The 19921-nt window shown below is 43.1% G+C and overlaps 1 protein-coding gene across 2 annotated transcripts; it reads right to left on the reverse strand.

The window, feature by feature from the left end:
- Positions 1-70: 70 nt before the first annotated feature.
- Positions 71-18752, reverse strand: gys1 (glycogen synthase 1 (muscle)). Of its 2 annotated transcripts, none has more exons than XM_058373027.1 (16): positions 18612-18752; positions 13401-13519; positions 11044-11225; positions 10286-10477; positions 9995-10180; positions 9420-9564; positions 8589-8706; positions 7924-8044; positions 7292-7398; positions 6116-6175; positions 5849-6041; positions 5343-5469; positions 4314-4409; positions 3992-4155; positions 2363-2443; positions 71-1028 (listed from the first exon to the last, which is right to left on the reverse strand). In XM_058373027.1, the coding sequence occupies exons 2-16, from the start codon at positions 13516-13518 to the stop codon at positions 816-818; spliced, it is 2103 nt and encodes a 700-aa protein (XP_058229010.1). In that variant the 5' UTR covers position 13519; positions 18612-18752; the 3' UTR covers positions 71-815. The 2 variants fall into 2 exon arrangements, with proteins under 2 accessions (XP_058229010.1, XP_058229019.1); XM_058373036.1 differs by having other exon boundaries at positions 13401-13522; positions 18612-18744.
- Positions 18753-19921: the final 1169 nt, after the last annotated feature.

Genomic DNA, 19921 nt, shown 5'->3' on the forward strand with positions numbered 1-19921 from the left:
AATATATAAACACACACACACACACACACACACACACTCCAAATAATTAAATAAAGACAGTTTGCAGGAATGATAGATTATATATTAGATATATACTTTAATTTGTTCTACAACTGACACAAAATTTCAAAACAGTGTGTGTGTGTGTGTGTGTGTGTGTGTGTACATTACAGTACATGAGCTACAGCCTTTTACATTCAAGCTTCTATCACATTCAGTTTGGGTTCCAGATTTTCTGTCTCTGTCTCTATTACGAAAACGTCAACTTCAACGTCACTTCCTGTGTGTTTCTATGATCTGATGTATGAAACTATTGTTTGAAAAAACAGAGCCTCTGCTGTGCCTCGACTACCATAAAACTGGGACAAGGCTGGACATCAACAACAGCGTTAAAAAAAGAAAAGGAAAAAAAGACGGGTCCAGCGATATTGCAGATTGTTCTAGTATTCTGTGTGTGTGTTTTTTCTATGCTGGTTTGTGGTAAAAAATGCCTTGCCTTGTATTACAATCCCTCTGCTGTCAAGTATTTCATCATAACCGGCTCTTCGGAGGTCTAGTGCTAAAGAACAGAAGAGGCTGATGTTCCTCACACAGCAAACTGGCCACTAAGTGACCTCTCGTAGTCTAAAAAGATCTGAACGAACCTCCCAGGTGCACAAGACTACAGTTTCTCTATTTCGGGAGATAAAATACAGTAACTCCTTTTTGTTTCCTGAAATAAATACCTCAGTTTACTTTCCCAACCCCAAAGGCAGTGAACAGGACAGCAGTGCGTGTGTGTGTGTGTGTGTGTGTGTGTGTATGGGTGTATAGTGTTAGTTTTTCTCAGGAAGGTCCTCCACCAGGCTTTTATTCTTGTTGGGTAGATTGAAAGGTTGCCGGATGTTTACCCGGTCTTTCTCAGCTTCAAGATCTTCGTCGTAGGTCTCTTCCTCATCCTCGGCTTCGCTGTGGTGAGGGGACGAATGGAGCGAGTGAGCAGGCGAGGGCGGCACTGAGGCAGGACGGGGGTAACGGAAGCCCGTAGTCTACAAGCAAAGGACAAAAGTGTGATGTGATGTGTGAGAAACATACATACATACATACATACATACATACATATATACATACATACATATACACACTGCTCAAAAAAGTTAAAGGAACAATTTGAAAACACATCAGATCTCAATGGGGAAAAATATCAGGATGGATATCTACACTGATATGGACTGGGTAATGTGTTAGGAACGAAAGGATTCCACATCGTTTGACGGAAATGAAAATGATCAATTCAAAGACACCCCGAAAGTCAAAGTGAGAAAATGATGCAGCAGGCTAGTCCATTTTGCGGGAAATTCATTGCAGCAACTCAACCTGCCAGTTCTGGTGTTCAATGGCAAATACCAGTTGTGCTCCACGGTGCTGGGCAGTTAGCACAGGGCCCACTAGAGGACGTTGGGCCCTCATGAAGTCTGTTTCTGATTGTTTGGACAGAGACATTCACACCAGTGGCCTGCTGGAGGTTATTCTGTAGGGCTCTGGCAGTGCTCACCCTGTTCCTCCTTGCACAAAGGAGCAGATACCGGTCCTGCTGATGGGTTAAGGACCTTCTACGGTCCTGTCCAGCTCTCCTCAAGTAACTGCCTGTCTCCTGGAATCTCCTACATGTTCCTGAGAGACACAGCAAACCTTCTAGCAATGGCACGTATTGACATGGAGGAGTTGGACTGCCTGTGCAACCTCTGTAGGGTCCAGGTATCCTCATGCTACCAGTAGTGACACTGACCCGAGCCAAATGCAAAACTAGTGAAAAACAGTCAGAAAAGATAAGTAGGGAAAAAAATGTCCATCTGTAAAACCATTCCTGTTTTGGTGGTCATCTCATTGTTGCCCATCTAGTGCACCTGTTGTTAATTTCATGAACACCAACGCAGCTGAAACTGATTAATAACCCCCTCTACTACTTAACTGACCAGATCAATATCCCAGGAGTTTCACTGACCTGATGCTATACTCTGATTAAAAAGTGTTCCTTTCATTTTTGTGAGCAGTGTATATAAAAACAATGCTTTATAAGGAAATATTTAAAGGGGCAGTCTGTGGTTTTTTTAAAGCGAGATTTAAAATCACAATGAAAGCGTTCTCCTTGACCCAAATGACCACCTCTGTGTACACTACATAAGTCTTCTAAATTTTCTATTAAGGAAAAGCATGAAAGAGTCATTTTAGGGTCAGAAACAGGTGCCTGAAATTTAAAGAAAGTTTAGATTTGCATGTCTGTATTGCACAGATCAACCGATTACAGACTGCACCTTTAATCGTCCCTAAATTAGTAATTAAAGTCATTTGAAAATCTTGGAAAATATCTCTGGACGCTTACCGAGGTTGGGTCGTGGGGCTCGTACACGAAACTCTCGGGGAAGGCTTTGGCCAGAGCCATGTGGCGAGCAGATACGTAATACTGAGAGAGAATAAATGCAGTCAGTGAGTCACGGGGATTTGAAATATAGAAATGAATAGATGAATAATTTTACTGTGTACATGTGTGGTGTCTGCGAGTCCACCTATCTGTGTGAGTCACTGAACTGACCAAGGCATCTCCAGTTCAGCAGGTCACTGAGACATTTTTTGTGTGTGTGTGTGTGTCTGACCCGGCGCAGATATCATCTGTGTGTGTGTGTGTGTGTGTGTGTGTGTGTATGGGACTGACCCGGCGCAGATATCATCTGTGTGTTTGTTTGTGTGTGTGTGTGTGTGTGTGTGTGTATGGGACAGACCCGGCGCACATATCATCTGTGTGTGTGTTTGTGTGTGTGTGTGTGTGTGTATGGGACTGACCCGGCGCAGATATCATCTGTGTGTTTGTGTGTGTGTGTGTGTGTGTGTGTATGGGACTGATCTGGCACAGATATCATGTGTGTGTGTGTTTGTATGTGTGTGTATGGGACTGACCCGGCACAGATATCGATATCATCTGTGTTTGTGTTTCTGTGTGCGTGTGTGTATGGGACTGACCCGGCGCAGATATCATCTGTGTGTTTGTGTGTGTGTGTGTGTGTGTGTGTGTATGGGACTGATCTGGCACAGATATCATGTGTGTGTGTGTTTGTATGTGTGTGTATGGGACTGACCCGGCACAGATATCGATATCATCTGTGTTTGTGTTTCTGTGTGCGTGTGTGTATGGGACTGACCCGGCACAGATATCGATATCATCTGTGTTTGTGTTTCTGTGTGCGTGTGTGTATGGGACTGACCCGGCGCAGATATCATCTGTATATGTGTGTGTGTGTGTGTATGGGACTGACCCGGCGCAGATATCATCTGTGTGTGTGTGTGTGTGTGTGTGTATGGGACTGACCCGGCGCAGATATCATCTGTGTGTGTGTGTGTGTGTGTGTATGGGACTGACCCGGCGCAGATATCATCTGTGTGTGTGTGTGTATAAGTCTGACCCGGCGCAGATATCGTGTGTGTGTGTGTGTGTTTATTTGTATGCAAGACTGACCCAGTCTTGGAGCATGTTTGTGAGCGTGTTTGTGAGCATGTTTGTGTGTGTGTGTGTTTGAGAGCGTGTTTAATTGTATGCAAGACCAACCCAGTACAGATATGATGTGTGTGTGTGTGTGTGTGTGTGTGTGTGTATGGGACTGACCTGGCGCAGATATCGTGTGTGTGTGTAAGTCTGACCTGGTGCAGATATCATGTGTGTGTGTGAGTGTGTGTATAAGTCTGACCTGGCGCAGATATCGTGTGTGTGTGTTTATTTGTATGCAAGACTGACCCAGTCTTGGAGCATGTTTGTGTGTGTGTGTGAGCATGTGTGCGTGTGTGTATGCAAGACCGACACGGCGCAGACATCATCTATATGTGTGTGTTTATTTATTTGTATGCAAGACCGTCCCAGGACAGATATAAACTCTGTGTGTATGTGTCTGAGTGTTTGTTGGAGTTTTAGACAGACCCAGTGCAGATATCATCTATCTGTGTATGTGTGTGTTAGACTGACCCGGCCCAGGTATCTCCAGTCGAGCAGGTCACTGAGGCGCTCTGTGCGGTTCCTCTGGATGATGCGCTGTCTGCGGCTCTGCTGACAGAACTGGAACAGGAAGGAGGTCAGCTGGTTACAAGAATCGTCCACGCTCCGAAACCGCCGGTCCAGAATATAAATCCCTGTGTGAGAAAGTCACACACACACACACACACAGACACACACACACAGACAGGAGTATTCCAGAATTAACCACATACACCTGAACAAGTCACACCATCACACACTACTATGTGAACACATCCATCCTGACATCCTTCATATATGTCCTGTGTCTCACCGTAAGAAGTCGGGTCAGCTATGTGTTCCTCCATAAAACACCCAAACCCAGACAGATTAGTGGAGATAGAGGGAATTCCCATCACGGTGCACTCCGCTGAGAGAGAGAGAGAGAGAGAGAGAGAGAGAGAGACAGACACACAGACAGACAGAGAGAGACACAGAAAGATCAGACAGAGACATATAGAGAGAAAGACAGACAGAGAGAGAGAGAGAGAGATCAGACAGGACAGAGAGACAGTGAGAGAGAGAGAGAGAGAGAGAGAGAGAGAGAGAGAGAGAGAGAGATCAGACAGGACAGAGAGACAGTGAGAGAGAGAGAGAGATCAGACAGGACAGAGAGACAGTGAGTGAGAGAGAGAGACAGAGAGAGAGAGACAGAGAGAGGAAGAAAGACAGAGAGAGAAAGAGAGACAGAAAGACAAAGAAAAAGACAGAGAGAGAGAGAGAGAGAGAAGCATTAGTTTAACTGTAAAAATAAAATCCACAGATCATCTCCACTTATTTCATGAAGATTACTGAAATGTAAATGAGAATATTTCATGTATTTATTGCAGCCATAGTGCTTTTTATTCCATAACTTTCAGCCAAACAAATACATTACATTTAACTTGACATTATTTATAAACTGCTTGGTTTTGAATGATGAATGAGGTTAAAACCATTAAATTCATGTTACTGGTCAAACAGGAAAATAACGATAAGTAGTCAATAATAATGGGAATAAAACCCCAATGGCATTTATATGAGTGAAAAAAGACACAAATGGACGCTGACTTTCATCCATCCATCCGTTTTCTGTTGCACTTGGCATACCCATCACAGTGCAATCACACACACACACACACACACACACACACACACACACACACACACACACACACCCCATGGACAATTTAGTGATATTTATCAGCCTGCATGTCTGTAACTGGAGAAAACGTTGGAGATGGAGATGGTAATTAAACCCTCAACCCTTTAGGTGTGATGCAGCGACTTAAGATGCGTGTGTGTGTAAGTGTGTACAACCAACCTGGTGTGTATCCCCAGGGTTCGTAGTAGGAAGGAAAGACCCCAAGATGGCAGCCTCTAACAAACTCCTCATAGTCCATGGGCAGCAGTGGGGAAGTGGAGGACAGAAACTCTGGATGGAAGATGACCTGATGCAGAGGAACATCTGCTCAGTACCAGACTGTGTGTGTGTGTGTGTGTGTGTACAGTTGAACCTCGGCATACGAATGCCCTCCTAGGGACGTGGTGGCTCAGTGGTCAAGGCGCTGAGTCAGCGATCAAAAGGTTCAAGCCTCCGAATTGCCAAGCTATCAACATTGGGCCCGTGAGCAAGGCCCTTAACCCCACCTGCTCCAGAGACGCTGTACCATGGCTTGACCCAGCGCTCTGACCTCAGCTTGATAATAAGCTTGGATATGCAAAAATCTCCCATTGGGATGAATTTTCACCTTTTTTTTGCATCGCCATATTAAATTCCTTCTAGGTTCCACTGTATAGATAAACGTGCATGTGTACCCGTGTGTGTACCTTCACACGATCCTGAGAGCTGTTGAAGAGGCCGATGCGGCGGATGGCGGTGAGGATGGGGTCTGAGCTGTCCTCCAGCATGTTGTGTGTGCAGACTGGAGGAAGACACTGGCGCTGGGTAGCAAAGATGGCCCTCTTCATCATGGTGAAATCCTCCTTATCCAACATCTTGGACACTTCCGGGAGCTGCCCGCTGACCGGCACAGAGAGGCTTTTGTTTAATAAAAGTTACAAATAAATAAAGTAGCTGAAATGAAGGACACTCACACTAGCAGAGATTCATAGAGTTTCTTCCCGAAGCGCTCTTTCACAGTCTGGGCTGTGTCCCTGAATAAAAAACAAAAAGGGTCAGTACAGAGGCCAGGCGTTACTATGGCAACAGGATTGGTTCGTCCTGTTGAATCAGCTGTGTGTGAATTTATTTGTGATGATGACTTTTTGTTCTCGAGATTCCCAAAATTACACGAAAGAGTACTGGAAAGACCTTTCCCACGTCTCTGACTGTCATATCTCCTGAATTTTACTGTAGTTGTAGTTTAACTTTGATGGTCAAGATGATTTTGTACATTTCTGGCAACCTCTCAGGTGCCATCTGTTAAAATGTGGATGACTGAAAAACTGACACGATCTTCATCACTGTTCTGGTGCACTTGGTCTTCTCTCTCCTAGTGAAGTCAGGTGACTGATTTAGTTCATGCTTTATTTCACATTTTTTAATATTTATATTATTTCTGTTGGTCCCTTTCTTCCTTCCTTTCTTTCTTCCTTCCTTCTTTCTTAATTTACTTCTTTCTTTCCTTCCATACTTCCTTCTTTCCATCCTTCCTTCCATCCTACTTTGTCTTTCCTCCCTTCATTCTTTCTCTCTGTCCTTCCTTCCTTCCTTCCTTCCATCCTTACTTCTTTCTTTCCTTCCTTCCTTCTCACTTCTTTCCTTCACTCCTTTCATTCCATCCATCCTTCCGTCCTTCATTCTTTCTTTCTCTCCTTCCTTCCTTACGTCCTTCTTTCCTTCCATCCTACTTTCTGTCTTTCCTCCTTTCCTTCCATCCTACTTTCTTTCCTTCCTTCTGTCAGTCTGTCCCTCTTTCCTTCCTTCCTTCTCACTTCTTGCCTTCCTTTCTTCTTTTTTTTCTTTCCTTCCATACTTCCTTCTTTCCATCCTTCTTTCATCCTACTGTATGATTCACAAACACCTGCTAGGAAACTGTAGCTACAGAAATGTATGGATTTAATGAGTCAAAGCAGCATGAGTGAGGAGCATGATTCCCCTCCAAAGCCAACCCCCACCCAGAATCATCCTTTAGTGCCTTATTGTGATCTTATTTTATCAGGGCTATTGACCGTTTGTGCGGTCAGTTTCAGCACACAAGCCTAGCATTGTGCTACTCAGGGTTTTTTTCTGTTAGCAGATTATGAGTCCTCACAGTGCCTCATGGTTACCAGAGCTGTTTCCGTACGGCTTGACCCTTCAGAGTCTCCACGTTGAAGTTGTTGGTGCGAGCAGGCATGATGAAGAACGCTATCACCGTCACCTGACTGTGGTTCACCTGAGGATACGTACAGGTCCGCACACGCACACACACACACACGCACACACACACACACACACACACACACATATACATATGCATTCACACATATACAAACACACACACACAGAGATATACATATGCATTCACACACATACACACACACACACATGTACAAACACACATGCATATGCACACACACATATACAAATACATATACACACACACACGTACAAACACACACGCATATACACACACACACGTACAAACACACACGCATATACACACACACACACATTTACAAACACATACATATGCACACACACGTACAAATACACAAGCAAATGCATACACACACAAATACACATACACACAGATATACACACATATGCATATACATACACACATACATATGCGTGCACACACACACACACACACACACACACACCAGTTTCATACATGTTAAATAATTCCTTTTCCCTTCATTCCACATGTAATGCATTACAGAATCAGCATCAGAGAAAAGCCATTTCATTCACAAACCCTCAGTAAGTAGTTGAGTCTGGCCAGTGCCTCGAGGAAAAGGTCCGCTCCTTTATTTGAGAACTCATAGCGTCCAGCGATGAAGAGAAACACGGTCTTATCCAGGTTAAAATCTAAATGCCTGCAAGAGGGGGAAAAAAATATAATTCAATACTGGACATGCACACACAGACCAGGCATAACATTATGATTACCTGCCTAATATTGTGTTGGTCTCCCTTTTGCTGCCAAAACAGCCCTGACCCGTCATGCACTGTGTATTCTGACACCTTTCTATCAGAACCAGCATTAACTTCTTCAGCAGTTTGAGCAACAGTAGCTCGTCTGTTGGATCGGATCACACGGGCCAGCCTTCGCTCCCCACGTGCATCAATGAGACTTGACCGCTCATGACCCTGTCGCCGGTTCACCACTATTCCTTCCTTGGACGACTTTTGATAGATACTGACCACTGCAGACCGGGAACACCCCACAAGAGCTGCACTAACCCACCCACTAACAGGTGCAATGATGAGGAGATAATCAGTGTTATTCACTTCACCTGTCACTGCTCATAATGTTATGCCTGATATATATATATATATATATATATATATATATATATATATATATATATATATATATATATATATACGTATGCGTGTGTCCATGTGTGATGCTCTCACCCGTAGAAATGTCCTCTGATGAACTCTTGAATGCGAGCCTTGCTCTGAGCGTGGAGGTTCTGAAACTCATGCATGGCTGAGAACTTTTTCACATTCAGACCGTTCGGAGTCACGATGTCTGAGACAGAAAGAAGAGCGGCAGTGAGGAAAAGTCCGGAAAGTACTTGTCCGGAAAAAGCTTGTGATGCCATGCTTGATTTCCGACTGGGAAAAAAAATCGAAGCCCCTGAGCTGAACGATCTTCCTCTGAAAATCAGGAAGGTTTCTTCAGCCTACACGTGACAGATATTTGCTTTACATTCATCAGCATACAGACTTGTTTAATCTACAAACACTGATTCATCCATCACTCATATCATTAATGTTTATTAATAGAGCTAATCAATGGACAAACACAGAGGTCTTGTTTTTTTCCAGCAGGTTGAGAATGACTACATTTGGCATCCCACCAGATATCCCCCAGTTTGTGGACATCTTATAATCTAATACACTTAATCTACTTGAGCTGGGATACGAGTGTGAGAGCCACACTATCCTTATTTTTTTAAACAATTCTTCTTTAGAAAACTTGCCAGAAAGTTTCACAAAGGCATCTAGTTGAGATTAAAAGTGTGTCTCAGGATTGGGATCCTGCTGAGAGCAAAACTAAATCATCCGAGGCAGGAGGTGTGTGTGTGTGTGTGTGTTGAGGCTTATACATGAGCGCACAGATATCTTTATGAAAAATGCTTACAGTCATCACACTCGCACATGGCACGGTGTAACTGACCCTAAGCTTGTTAGACACACATTTACAGATGTTTACAGATGTTTGGGTCGGAGGAAGTTCACCTGGTTTCCTTTTGAGCAGGTGTTCGGCCTCGATGGCTGTGATCTTAGACACAGTGGTGAAGACGTGAGCGCAGCGTGCTGCAGCCCGCTCTATACAATAACGGTGATAGATCTGTCTGTCGCCTGCCTCCTTATCAACGTTGAACTAGACAGAGAGAGAGAGGAGAGAGGGGGGTATGTAGGGACGGAGAGAAGAGATAGAGAGACAGAGGGAGGGAGCAAGAGAGAGGGGAGAGAAAGAGATGGAGGAAAAGAGAGGAAAATGGGGGGAGAGAGGGAAAGAGAAGGAGGGAGAGGGAGAGAGAGAGAGATGGAGGGGGGGTGGAGGGAGAGGGAGGGAAAGAGAGAGATGGAGGCAAAGGGAGGGAGAGAAAAGAGAGAGGGGCGGGGAATGGATGGATGGAGAAAGAGATAGGCAGAAAGAGAGAAAGGGAAAGAAACAGAGAGAGAGGGAGAGATAGAGAGAAAGAAAGGGATGGAGAAAGAGATAGGCAGAAAGAGAGAAACTTCTCTTTTTGTTTTAAGTCATCCTTACACACCCACACACCCCCACAAACACCCCCACAAACACCCACCTCTGCTAGGTTGTTGTAGAAGTCGACGTTTCCAGCACACAGGTATCGTCCGAGCAGCGTAGCGTGTGTGGTGAAAATAGTCGCTACAGGTAAGTGCCTCTGTCTGCATAACACCAGCCCCAGTCCAGCCAGCCACTCATGGAAATGAGCCAGGATGTGTGGAGGATCTTCACACTGCGCTGCATACTGAAACACACACACACACACCATTAGATCACACACATAATACAGAAATGTATTAATGATGGAGATACTCGCATACTAAACACCGACACACATGTACACACACACCTCTCCGAGCAGCCAGGCGGTGAGGAAGCCGAACAGGACAGCGTCGTTGGCCTCGCGGTCGAACCACGGCACGCCGATGCCACAGTTTTCCCACAATTCACTTTTCCAGCGGTCCAGAGACCAGGCGGTGAAGCCAACATCCAGGAGGACCACATATGGAGAGCCTTCAATCAGCCAACGACCAAAATACACCTAAACACACACACACACACAATATTTTCAGGAGTATATAAACAACAGTTTTTTATCAAACACAAAAGTTTTGGCACTGTAGATCAAATAAATCAAGGCTGACATTCTACATGAATAGGGCTAGAGTCACCTTTACACACACACACACACACACACACACAAAAAGTGCATGTAACTGACCGTTATCATTATATCATCAGTAGGCATGTACGAAATTCTAGACCTGGAGTTGATTCAATGCTCTAAACGTGAGCGAAAGAAGCCTTTATAAGGAAGTAAAACTTTTATACTTCTGCCTAGATTCGTGAAGAGAAAACAAGGCTGCTCTCTCACACACACACACACTTATTTAGCCAAAGGTCTGAAATAGAATGCAGTCATGGTGCGAGGCATTGATATAGCTTGTAACCTTTACACATGCATACCAGGGAGGTGGACACACACACACACCCACACACACCGCCACACACACACACTTCTCAGAATGAGGGTTTAGGATTTCAGATTCGGGTTGGGGAAAGAGTAGCATGTATTGTGTGTGTGTGTGTGTGTGTGTGTGTGTGTACCTTGCAGCCACTGCTGTTCATCTTATCGATGGTTCTCCTCAGTACTGCGTTCGGGGGCTCAATCAATTCAACCTGGGTCCTGACATTGGACTCCATATAGGGCCCCACTAAGAAGTAGTTTTCCCCCCATTCCTCACAGGTCAAACGTGCCTTCGTCTGGATCACAGTGTAGATGCCTCCAACTGCCAAACGACACACAAACACACACACACACTTCACAGTAAGTGGCACAGACTCTCAGGACTGACCCATGAAGGAAGAGCAAGCCACGGAGTCTCAGTTTATACCAGCTGAATCCGTGACACGAGGAAGTGGTCATGTTCGAGATCACGTCACCGCTGTCATTTAGCTGTTTATTCAGGTTAATAGCACTCGTATCAGACTCAGAGCCGTGACTTTTACGTCCAGGCATTCCGTACCGGTGAGAAATCAGAGTGTTTATATCGCCTGGCTAGTGACATTCTGTGCTGGAGATTCCAGGAAGGAAGAAAGACTATTTCAAACATTTGACCTTGCTGTGACCTGGACACGGTTTGGCTCGGTTTTAAAAGCTAATCGGTTCATCTGCTGGTTATGGCGATAATTCATATAAATCCTACAAATAATATAGCAAAAAAAAAAAGGGCTTTGAAATCCTGAATATAAAATTTGTAACATCTCTGTATGACAAACAGGAGGTGAGCTAAAAAATAAAATAAATAATTGACAATTTGTATTTAATAATTAATTGATTTTATATTTATAAATTAAATTAATAAATTTAATAATTTATCTTTAATAATTCATAGCTTTTCAAGTCTTTCCCTAGCCTACTCTGGGCAACATAGAAAAGAACAAAAGCAGTAAATGCTGAGATCAATCCCTTTGAAATGCCCCAAGTGCTTAAAATCATTAAAAACCATGAAAAGTCGATCTTCGCTCCATCAGCAGTAAGGAACATCAACATACTGGCAAAAAAGGGCTAAAGAGGCGTCATAAATCTCTCCCTCTGCCTCCACCACATGCCGGAAAGTTCTGCCCTCTTCCACATCCCTGAGCTCACTGACCTCCACGATTGGCTAATGCCGCTCAGGGATCTGCAGAATAGCTGCCACCCAAATAAATCAAACCCTTCTGACCAATCAGCTTCATCTCTGAGAATAAAGAATAGCTTTCCGCCAGCTTTCTGATGTAACTCTGCAGTTGGGCAGTGTAACAGCTTGCATTCTTAATTATAGCAGGGGTGTGTCCTATCCTTTGGATTTGTGTTACTTGGATACCGTTTTGTGACACGAATAAAAGGACATACAATCCTGGAACCTGAGTCTTCTACGCTGTTATTTGTATGAAAGGTGCTGCTTGTGGGGTTTCTGAGAGGGAAGTAATTATAATAGAACATAACATAAACATTCATCAAGGTCAGTTGAAGTACATGTAAAGGTTATAACTGCTAGAGACTATGTATATCTGCTGAGTCCCAATAGCTTATTTTATTTAGGGTCTGCTGGATTGCTGGACAGGATTAGCTCAGGGTTTAAAATAAAAAAATAAAATAAAAACATATCACGAGATCCATCAGGTGCCATCATGAGACAGACCTGCTGGTAAAGTGTCATGGATACCAGAGGATTCAATCTGTACTGTTTATATGAATGGAAAAAGATGGAAAAACATGGTTCACCTTTAAATACTGCTGTAACATGTGAAACATAACATTTACGTTTACGGCATTTGGCAGACATGTTTGTCCAGAGCGACTTATCTTATTTACACAATTGTGCAATTGAGGGTTAAGGGCCTTGCTCAGGGGTCCAGCAGTGGCAGCTTGGTGGACCTGGGAATCAAACCCATTAACCCTCAACCCCTTAACCACTGAGCTACCACATCCCCATATAAACACACTCTTTCTGTTCTCCAGGTGTTCTATACTAATCAGGCATAACTTTATGACCACCTGCCTAAAATTGTGTTGGTTTCCTGATAAAACAGCCCTGACTCGTCGAGCCATGGACTCCACTAGATCCCTGAAGGTGTGCTGTGGTCTCTGGAACCATGAAACAAGCAGCAGATCCCAGGACTTAAAGAATACTTTTTAATAGATACCGCAGACCGGGAACACCCCACAAGAGCGTCAGTTTTGGAGATGCTCTGATCCAGTGGTCTAGGCATCACAATTTGGTCCTTGTCAAACTCTCAAATCCTTACGCTTGTCCATTTTTCCTGCTTCTAACACATCAACTTTGAGGACAAAATGTTCACTTGCTGCCTGATATATCCCACCCACTAACAGGTGCCATGAAGAGGAGATAATCAGTGTTATTCACTTCAACTGTCACTGCTCATAATGTTATGCCTGATCAGTGTATAATAAAGCATACCTTTATTAGCCACCTCCCATGCGATTTCAAACAGAACTGCATCCTCCAAATCGAACTCCTCGTCCCACTCCTCCAGACCCGACAGGGAGGTCACGGAGATACTGCGTGCCAGTGGCATGCTGCTGGAATACAGGAAAAGGGTCACTTGGTTAAGTTGGACACACTCACAGGACTAGAACCTCATGTTAAATATGATAATAATACAGTAGAAAATGAGCAAGAAAGAATTTGGATTATTTTGCTACACAGAGTGGTGTGAATTGAAGTGTATGGGGCCCGGGGTGAGGGAATGTGGCTTGTGTGCATACAAATAAGCTACAGAATAATGAGATAATCAGCATGAGGACAGCATAGTGGAAAGAAAAGAAAAAGTCCAGAGGCGTACAGAGGCGCTTTCACATTCAAATGTCACAATACAAATATGATGTGCCAATATTCAGGCCTGATCACCTCCCAGTGTGGTTTAAGTGATCGGATGAGTCTTCGAGACGTATCTGATCCTGTTCACACTGGTTTAAAGAGCTTTTCAATTTAGGATGTGCGTCAGGTGTGAACGAGAACAGAGTCTTAAACTTGAAATGAAATCAGGGTATCTGCTATGGTCGGGTTCAGCAATTGGTCGTCTGTTGTCTGGATGCAGACCCAGCATTGGTTAAAGCATGAGTCTCATCTGTTCACTAGTCCAAAGGGTTAACAAAGTACCAGCACAAAATAAAACATAACCACTTGCAAAATGTTGAGCATTTAAACGTAATTGTAAGTGTCAGTTCCTAGTAAAGCTAGTATGAACATTAGCGAGAATATCTGTATGCGTATAAATCAAGGTCTGTCTGAATTGGCAAAATTGCAAGCAAAGGACTCCTATTAGTGAAGATGAATATGTAATGACTCTCTATGGTAGCTGTACTCATGTGTGACCCACGTGAATGGATGATGGCTTTGGCCGCAACATCACATGACACGTCTTGATTAATTGTGGAGTTGGTTGGATTTTGAGTTCATTTATTCGAATCCTTTTGGGACTGTTATATGGAACCACTGACTTGGTCACCAACACAAACCATGTGATATCGTAAAATACTCAGTTGCATATTACAGGCTTCTGGGTTTCCAGCATCGCAATGAGGGATATGATGAGAATGAATAATAAACTTATACACTGATCAGGCATAACATTATGACCTGCCTAATATCGTGTTGGTCGATGCGATGTTTGATGCGAAAACAGCCCTGACTCAAAGAGGCATGGACTCCACTAGATCCTTGAAGGTGTGCTGTGGTATCTGGTGCCAAGATGTTAGTAGCAGATCCTTTAAGTCCTGTAAGTTACAAGACATAAAAAGGATACTTTTGATCTATCTTTTGATTTATCTATACTGACCACTGCAGACCGGGAACACCCCTCAAGAGCTGCAGTAGCCCTAAAATATACTGGTTATTTATTACATTCTAGTTTCGGGTAATACTCAGGGTCAGATGACTACATTTTGGTCAGACATTTTGATTTGACCTCCCCCCCCCAGGTATTTACTGGTCAGTGGTGGGCCGTCAGGGCCAGCAAGGCCTTCTCTGGTCTTCTCTCATTTTAATATATTTAATATATTTTTCCATGAATGTGTATTAAATTTATGTCTATTCTCTACATTTCATAGCTTTTCTCTTGGTTGCGCTGCTTCCAGTAGTGTATATTTCTGATAAGAGTATTTATCCAATCATATTTCCGCCAGTGGCTGACATCATGTGTGAAAGAAATCTGCCTTAAGGCCTTCGGAATCAATAGTGCAGGCGCCCGTAGCTTAAAATAAGTGGCAATGAAATGTTCCATTAACCAATCAGAGTTGGCATCACTGGGGCCATCTAGCAGGCATACGATTACGTCAGCAATTTCCTGTCCTTTGATTGGATAATTGGAGTAGTCAGAGGCAGCGAACCGCACAAACTAAATAAAATATATATTTAACTCACAATGGCTGACAGAGGAGAAGAAATCGATTTGGTCGCAGACATCCTTACAAATGCATTTTCAAGGCGGACTGTAATAAAATGGACTATTCCTTGTGAGGTGTGAAATACTGTATCCTTATTTCTTTTTTACTTTGCTATTTAACGGTTGATTAGTATCTATTGCCGCGGCGTCATAATGATGGTACAGAGGTGGATTAATTCAGGAAGGACACCGGTGAAGGCCTAGGTGTGAAATGCACGGCCCGCCACCGATACTGGTACTACGTTGTGGAAAACAAAACAAACCAACATAATAAAAAAAAAAGATCCAGTGAGGGGCAATTGTGCGGGTGGAAACACCTTGTTGATAAGAAGTCAGAGGAAAATGACCAGACTTAACTCAAATATCCAGTCTTTACAAACATTTTGAGCAGAAAAGCATTTAATGGATTAAGGAAATAATAGCCCTAACGCCTATGAGGTACATATCAGGTATTAAAATCTACTGGGTGTTATTTGTCTGATGACTTACTTAAGAAGACACACCTTTCACGGGGTGACAAATAGACAGAAAGAGGACGATGGAGCGGAGTGAACAGAGACTGAGAAAGTGCGGAAATGGAACAAGCTGAGGCAACACTCACCTCGAGTCAGAAGATGAAATCGTACATATTGCATTGCACCATTCACTCAACGCATATAAATGATATTAATCAACTTCACAGACCGGCTAGTATGAAAAGGTTTGAGCAACGAATGATGTGAAAGAGAGTGAGAAATGGTATGACGAAACCGTGAAGATTTACAACTTTCTCAATTCCTCCTTCCCCATACTCGCACCTCTCTCTCTTTCTCTCTCTCTTCTTCACTCTACATTCACTGTACAAGTATTCTTTCTTAATTTTCTTTCTGCTCATATGCTTCCAGCTGACTCATATGTGCCACCGGTGTGAACAGAGGTCTGATCCGATCCAAACCGAGACGCCCGCTCGAACCAAACCTAAAGGCATCCCATCCATCATTACGTTAATGAGAGCTGTGGCATTAAAAGCGCTCATGAAGAAGAAGAAGAAGAAGAAGATGCCATGCCTAGTGTAGCACGACTCACAGGAAGTTACATCATTCTCCACCCAGAGGACAAAGACTCAAGGACATGTCAGATCATCTAAATTACTCTATAAATAATGTTAGCCTAAGCCTTTCAAACAAAAGGCAATAACATTTATAATCCCGGGATCAGAATACACTCGACATACACACTCAATTAGACGAACGAATGCATACAGTACGCGATTCTATTTCAACAAGGTGAGCGTTTCCAGATGAGTGCCAAAAATGACTGATGAGAAAAGCCACGTGGAAATTTTTTCAGACGTGAACGGGGCCGTGTTCATCGAATGAGCCATGAACCGACAGCATAAGCCTTCATCACAAAAGGTTACATGCTCCGGAGGTCTTCTGGCAGCGTGTCAGCTGTTCGTGATAAGGGTTAGAAGGTCAGAAGACTAGCTTTAGATATTTCTGGGACCTCAATGCTGAGAGACACACATGGATGGAGATGAGAATCTAACATTCTCACAAGTTTGTTGAAGTAATAAACACACAAAAACACACAGGTCTCTTGGCATATTATTCTCTCTCTTTAAAGATTGATAGCAGATTAATAGTAGTCACTTTCCATGGCCTTCATTCCTCTCTGATCACGAGTTGTCAGGTAACTGCCCGAGCATGCAGATGCTGTTTGTTTTCTTTAGATGAAACAGTTATGTTCACACTAATGACAGCTACGACTCACATACAGATCTTTTAAAGCCAGGTTAATACGATGGCGCAAAAATACTCATCTGTATCCTTTAAAAAATTGACAAGATACACGTCATAGCTAACATAACTAAGCTTCGGCTACGTCTTATGAGGTTTGCTAGCATTATGAACTCATATAATTATCATTAGCTAATTAAAGCCGACAAATCCAACATCGGTGAGTCAAAACACGTCTGACCAATACCAGTTCACACCAGTGTCTTCACTGGGGCAATGAAATACACCTTAGCGTAGCAAAACTTATTCCTGTGTGACATTACACTCGACATTCCGTGCTGTTAGACATCGCTGAAGTGAATTTTGGAGATTTGATTCATATTTATGTGTCTGAGATGGCCATGTCTTACACCAGGATGGCACCGGACATCCCTGAGGTCCAACAGAAAGATGACGTGACACACTGGAGCACAAAGATCACCGTTAAAGGGTGGAAAGAGCATCACGGCTGGGGTGATATTATGTTTGCTGTGCTTGTAGGAAACTCAAAACCCATAATATGGATTGTTGTGTTCATAGTAAAACATATAGATGTAAAAAAAAAGGATGTGAGACACGTCACTGTTATACTCCTGGGCTGGACTTTATGAATGGTATCTTGTACGTCAGGTTTGTTAATGGAAGTTTAATAGCTCCTTTTAAGGAGCACGAATAAGTTTACACACACACACACACACACACACACACACACACACAGGCGCGCGCGCGCGCACACGAGCCTGTCAGTGTGGTTTGGTGTACGTGCCTCCCTCCAAGTCGGCGCTGTGACGTCACAGCAACCGCAACAACAGTAGCGCGAGCGCAGCTTGATTGCATCTCTACGTAACGCGCGGCTCGAGAGCTTGAATTACATTATAATCATGACTTTTATTTCAATTTTTATGTCCCTTTTTTTCCAGCATTGTGAGCATAGACAGGAAGCATTTTTAAGTCGGTCGTGAACGTAAGGGGGCGTGGCAACTTCTATAGGTCATAGTAAGAGAACAGCGCGACATTGACATTGAACGTGACGTAGGCTTGATTTAGCTGGCAATCGATTAAGTACACTGGTTTCCGTTATACGAGAAGGGAAACGGTGTTTAAAAGATCATGTGGGTAAAAATCCAGGGTAATAAGCAATAAGTTAGCATGAGTGCGCGTGCAAATATACAGACACGGAAATAAAGAATGATAATAAGACTGCGGCGTTAAATCGTGTCGCTTCCCATCGAGTGCAGCAAACTGGGATCTGGATGTTCTTAACCACAGAGAGAGAGAGAGAGAGAGAGAGAGAGAGAGAGAGAGAGAAGTAGCTTTGACACGCAGAATGAACTAACCACATTAACACACCTCCGGTTCATGCGGAACCTCGTGCATATTACTCTCGCCTCCCTGCACGAGCCTTATCATAGGCTAAATAAACCCCGGGATAAATAAACACAACACAACGGAAAGTCAAGCGCTTACCCTGCAGCGACGGCGTCCTGTCCTCACGCAGTAACACAGCGCACGCATCTGCGCCAATCAATCACCGGCTGGGTCACTTGGGAGGCGGGCTACACGAGTAGGAGGGGTCGTGTGAAGGGGGCGGGGCCACCGTGTGAATTGGTGTGTCACAAACGACACAAAATATGCTGCCTACACAAGAGGGCGGTCTTTTAGTCGCAGAATTAAGTCACATAATGCTTTAGTAAAAATCCTTTTCTTCCATTCTAATTCATCACCGTGTCACTCAGCCATGCATGTTAAAATATAAATAGCATCAGAGAGCACTGACATTTAAATTATCCTTTCCAATTCTGACACTACGACATACAAACTCCGCCCCATTGCTTACTCCACCAATCAGAGAGCTCAGCGATCAGGGCCCGCCCAGCCAGCCACCCAGTCACGTCCACAATGTGTGAAATATGATTGGCTGAGTCTTTTATTTCCGTCCATCTGATTGGCTAAGTGGCATGTCAGCTTGACGTTAGCAGCTGGTGAGGAACGTGACTGTATTTTTAATGTTTATTTCCTTTATAACCACCAGAGAGCATTCAGCTTCCTTTCCCTCTAAACTCTCTCTACTTTTACTATGCCATCGGCTGTTACAGCTGTTGTTGTTGTTGTTGTTGTTATCCTGACCTGCTATAACATCTCTAATTCAGCACTTTATAAACATTGATGATGTTACTCAGGTGTGTTACAGCAATGAATAGAGCTGTGAGGTGCAGAAAGACATTTTACATTAATGCTTGATGAATATTGCAAAACCAAAAAAAATAATATTCAGTAACATAGTCATAGACATTTCTGTGGACCACACAGATAACCTTGGAGCTGGAACTGATCCACTGTAGAGCATCCAAGACAATGTGATGGCCATGTGTAGGTCAGCTGCTCGCTTAAAATATTTCTGACGGAATATTTTTGGGGGTACAATGTTGCGTAATGTGAGGATCAGCATAGTCTTGGTGAAGAAAAAAAGATGTTTGATGATGATGATGATGATAATGATGAAGAGTAAAACAAATAAATAAATAAATAAATAAATAAATAAAATACAATAAAATAAATCTGTAGTAAGAAAATTAATTTAAAAAATATTTACATTAATATTTTTTTAATATTAATAAAATATTGTTAATGTTTACACTGGTAAAATCAAGTGTATATATAAACGTGGTCCTGCAAAAATGCTTCATAAGCAATTTAATTTTAAATTAATTAGGCTAGCATATTTGTACATACAGTTTATAGCTTTAGTTTTGAAATGTTTTCCCCCCAAAATTAAA

This window comes from Hemibagrus wyckioides, linkage group LG02, assembly GCF_019097595.1.
Source record: "Hemibagrus wyckioides isolate EC202008001 linkage group LG02, SWU_Hwy_1.0, whole genome shotgun sequence".
NCBI lineage: Eukaryota > Metazoa > Chordata > Actinopteri > Siluriformes > Bagridae > Hemibagrus > Hemibagrus wyckioides.

Excerpts from the sequence above, each read along its gene's own strand:
- gys1 (XM_058373027.1), bottom strand. The coding sequence starts at position 13,518 with ATGCCACTGGCACGCAGTATCTCCGTGACCTCCCTGTCGGGTCTGGAG. Across the intron at positions 2,444-3,991 it reads ACTGGAGATACCTGGGCCGG|TATTACGTATCTGCTCGCCA; the intron begins GTCAGTCTAACA and ends ATTCTCTCTCAG. Across the intron at positions 1,029-2,362 it reads AGCCCCACGACCCAACCTCG|ACTACGGGCTTCCGTTACCC; the intron begins GTAAGCGTCCAG and ends CTTTGCTTGTAG.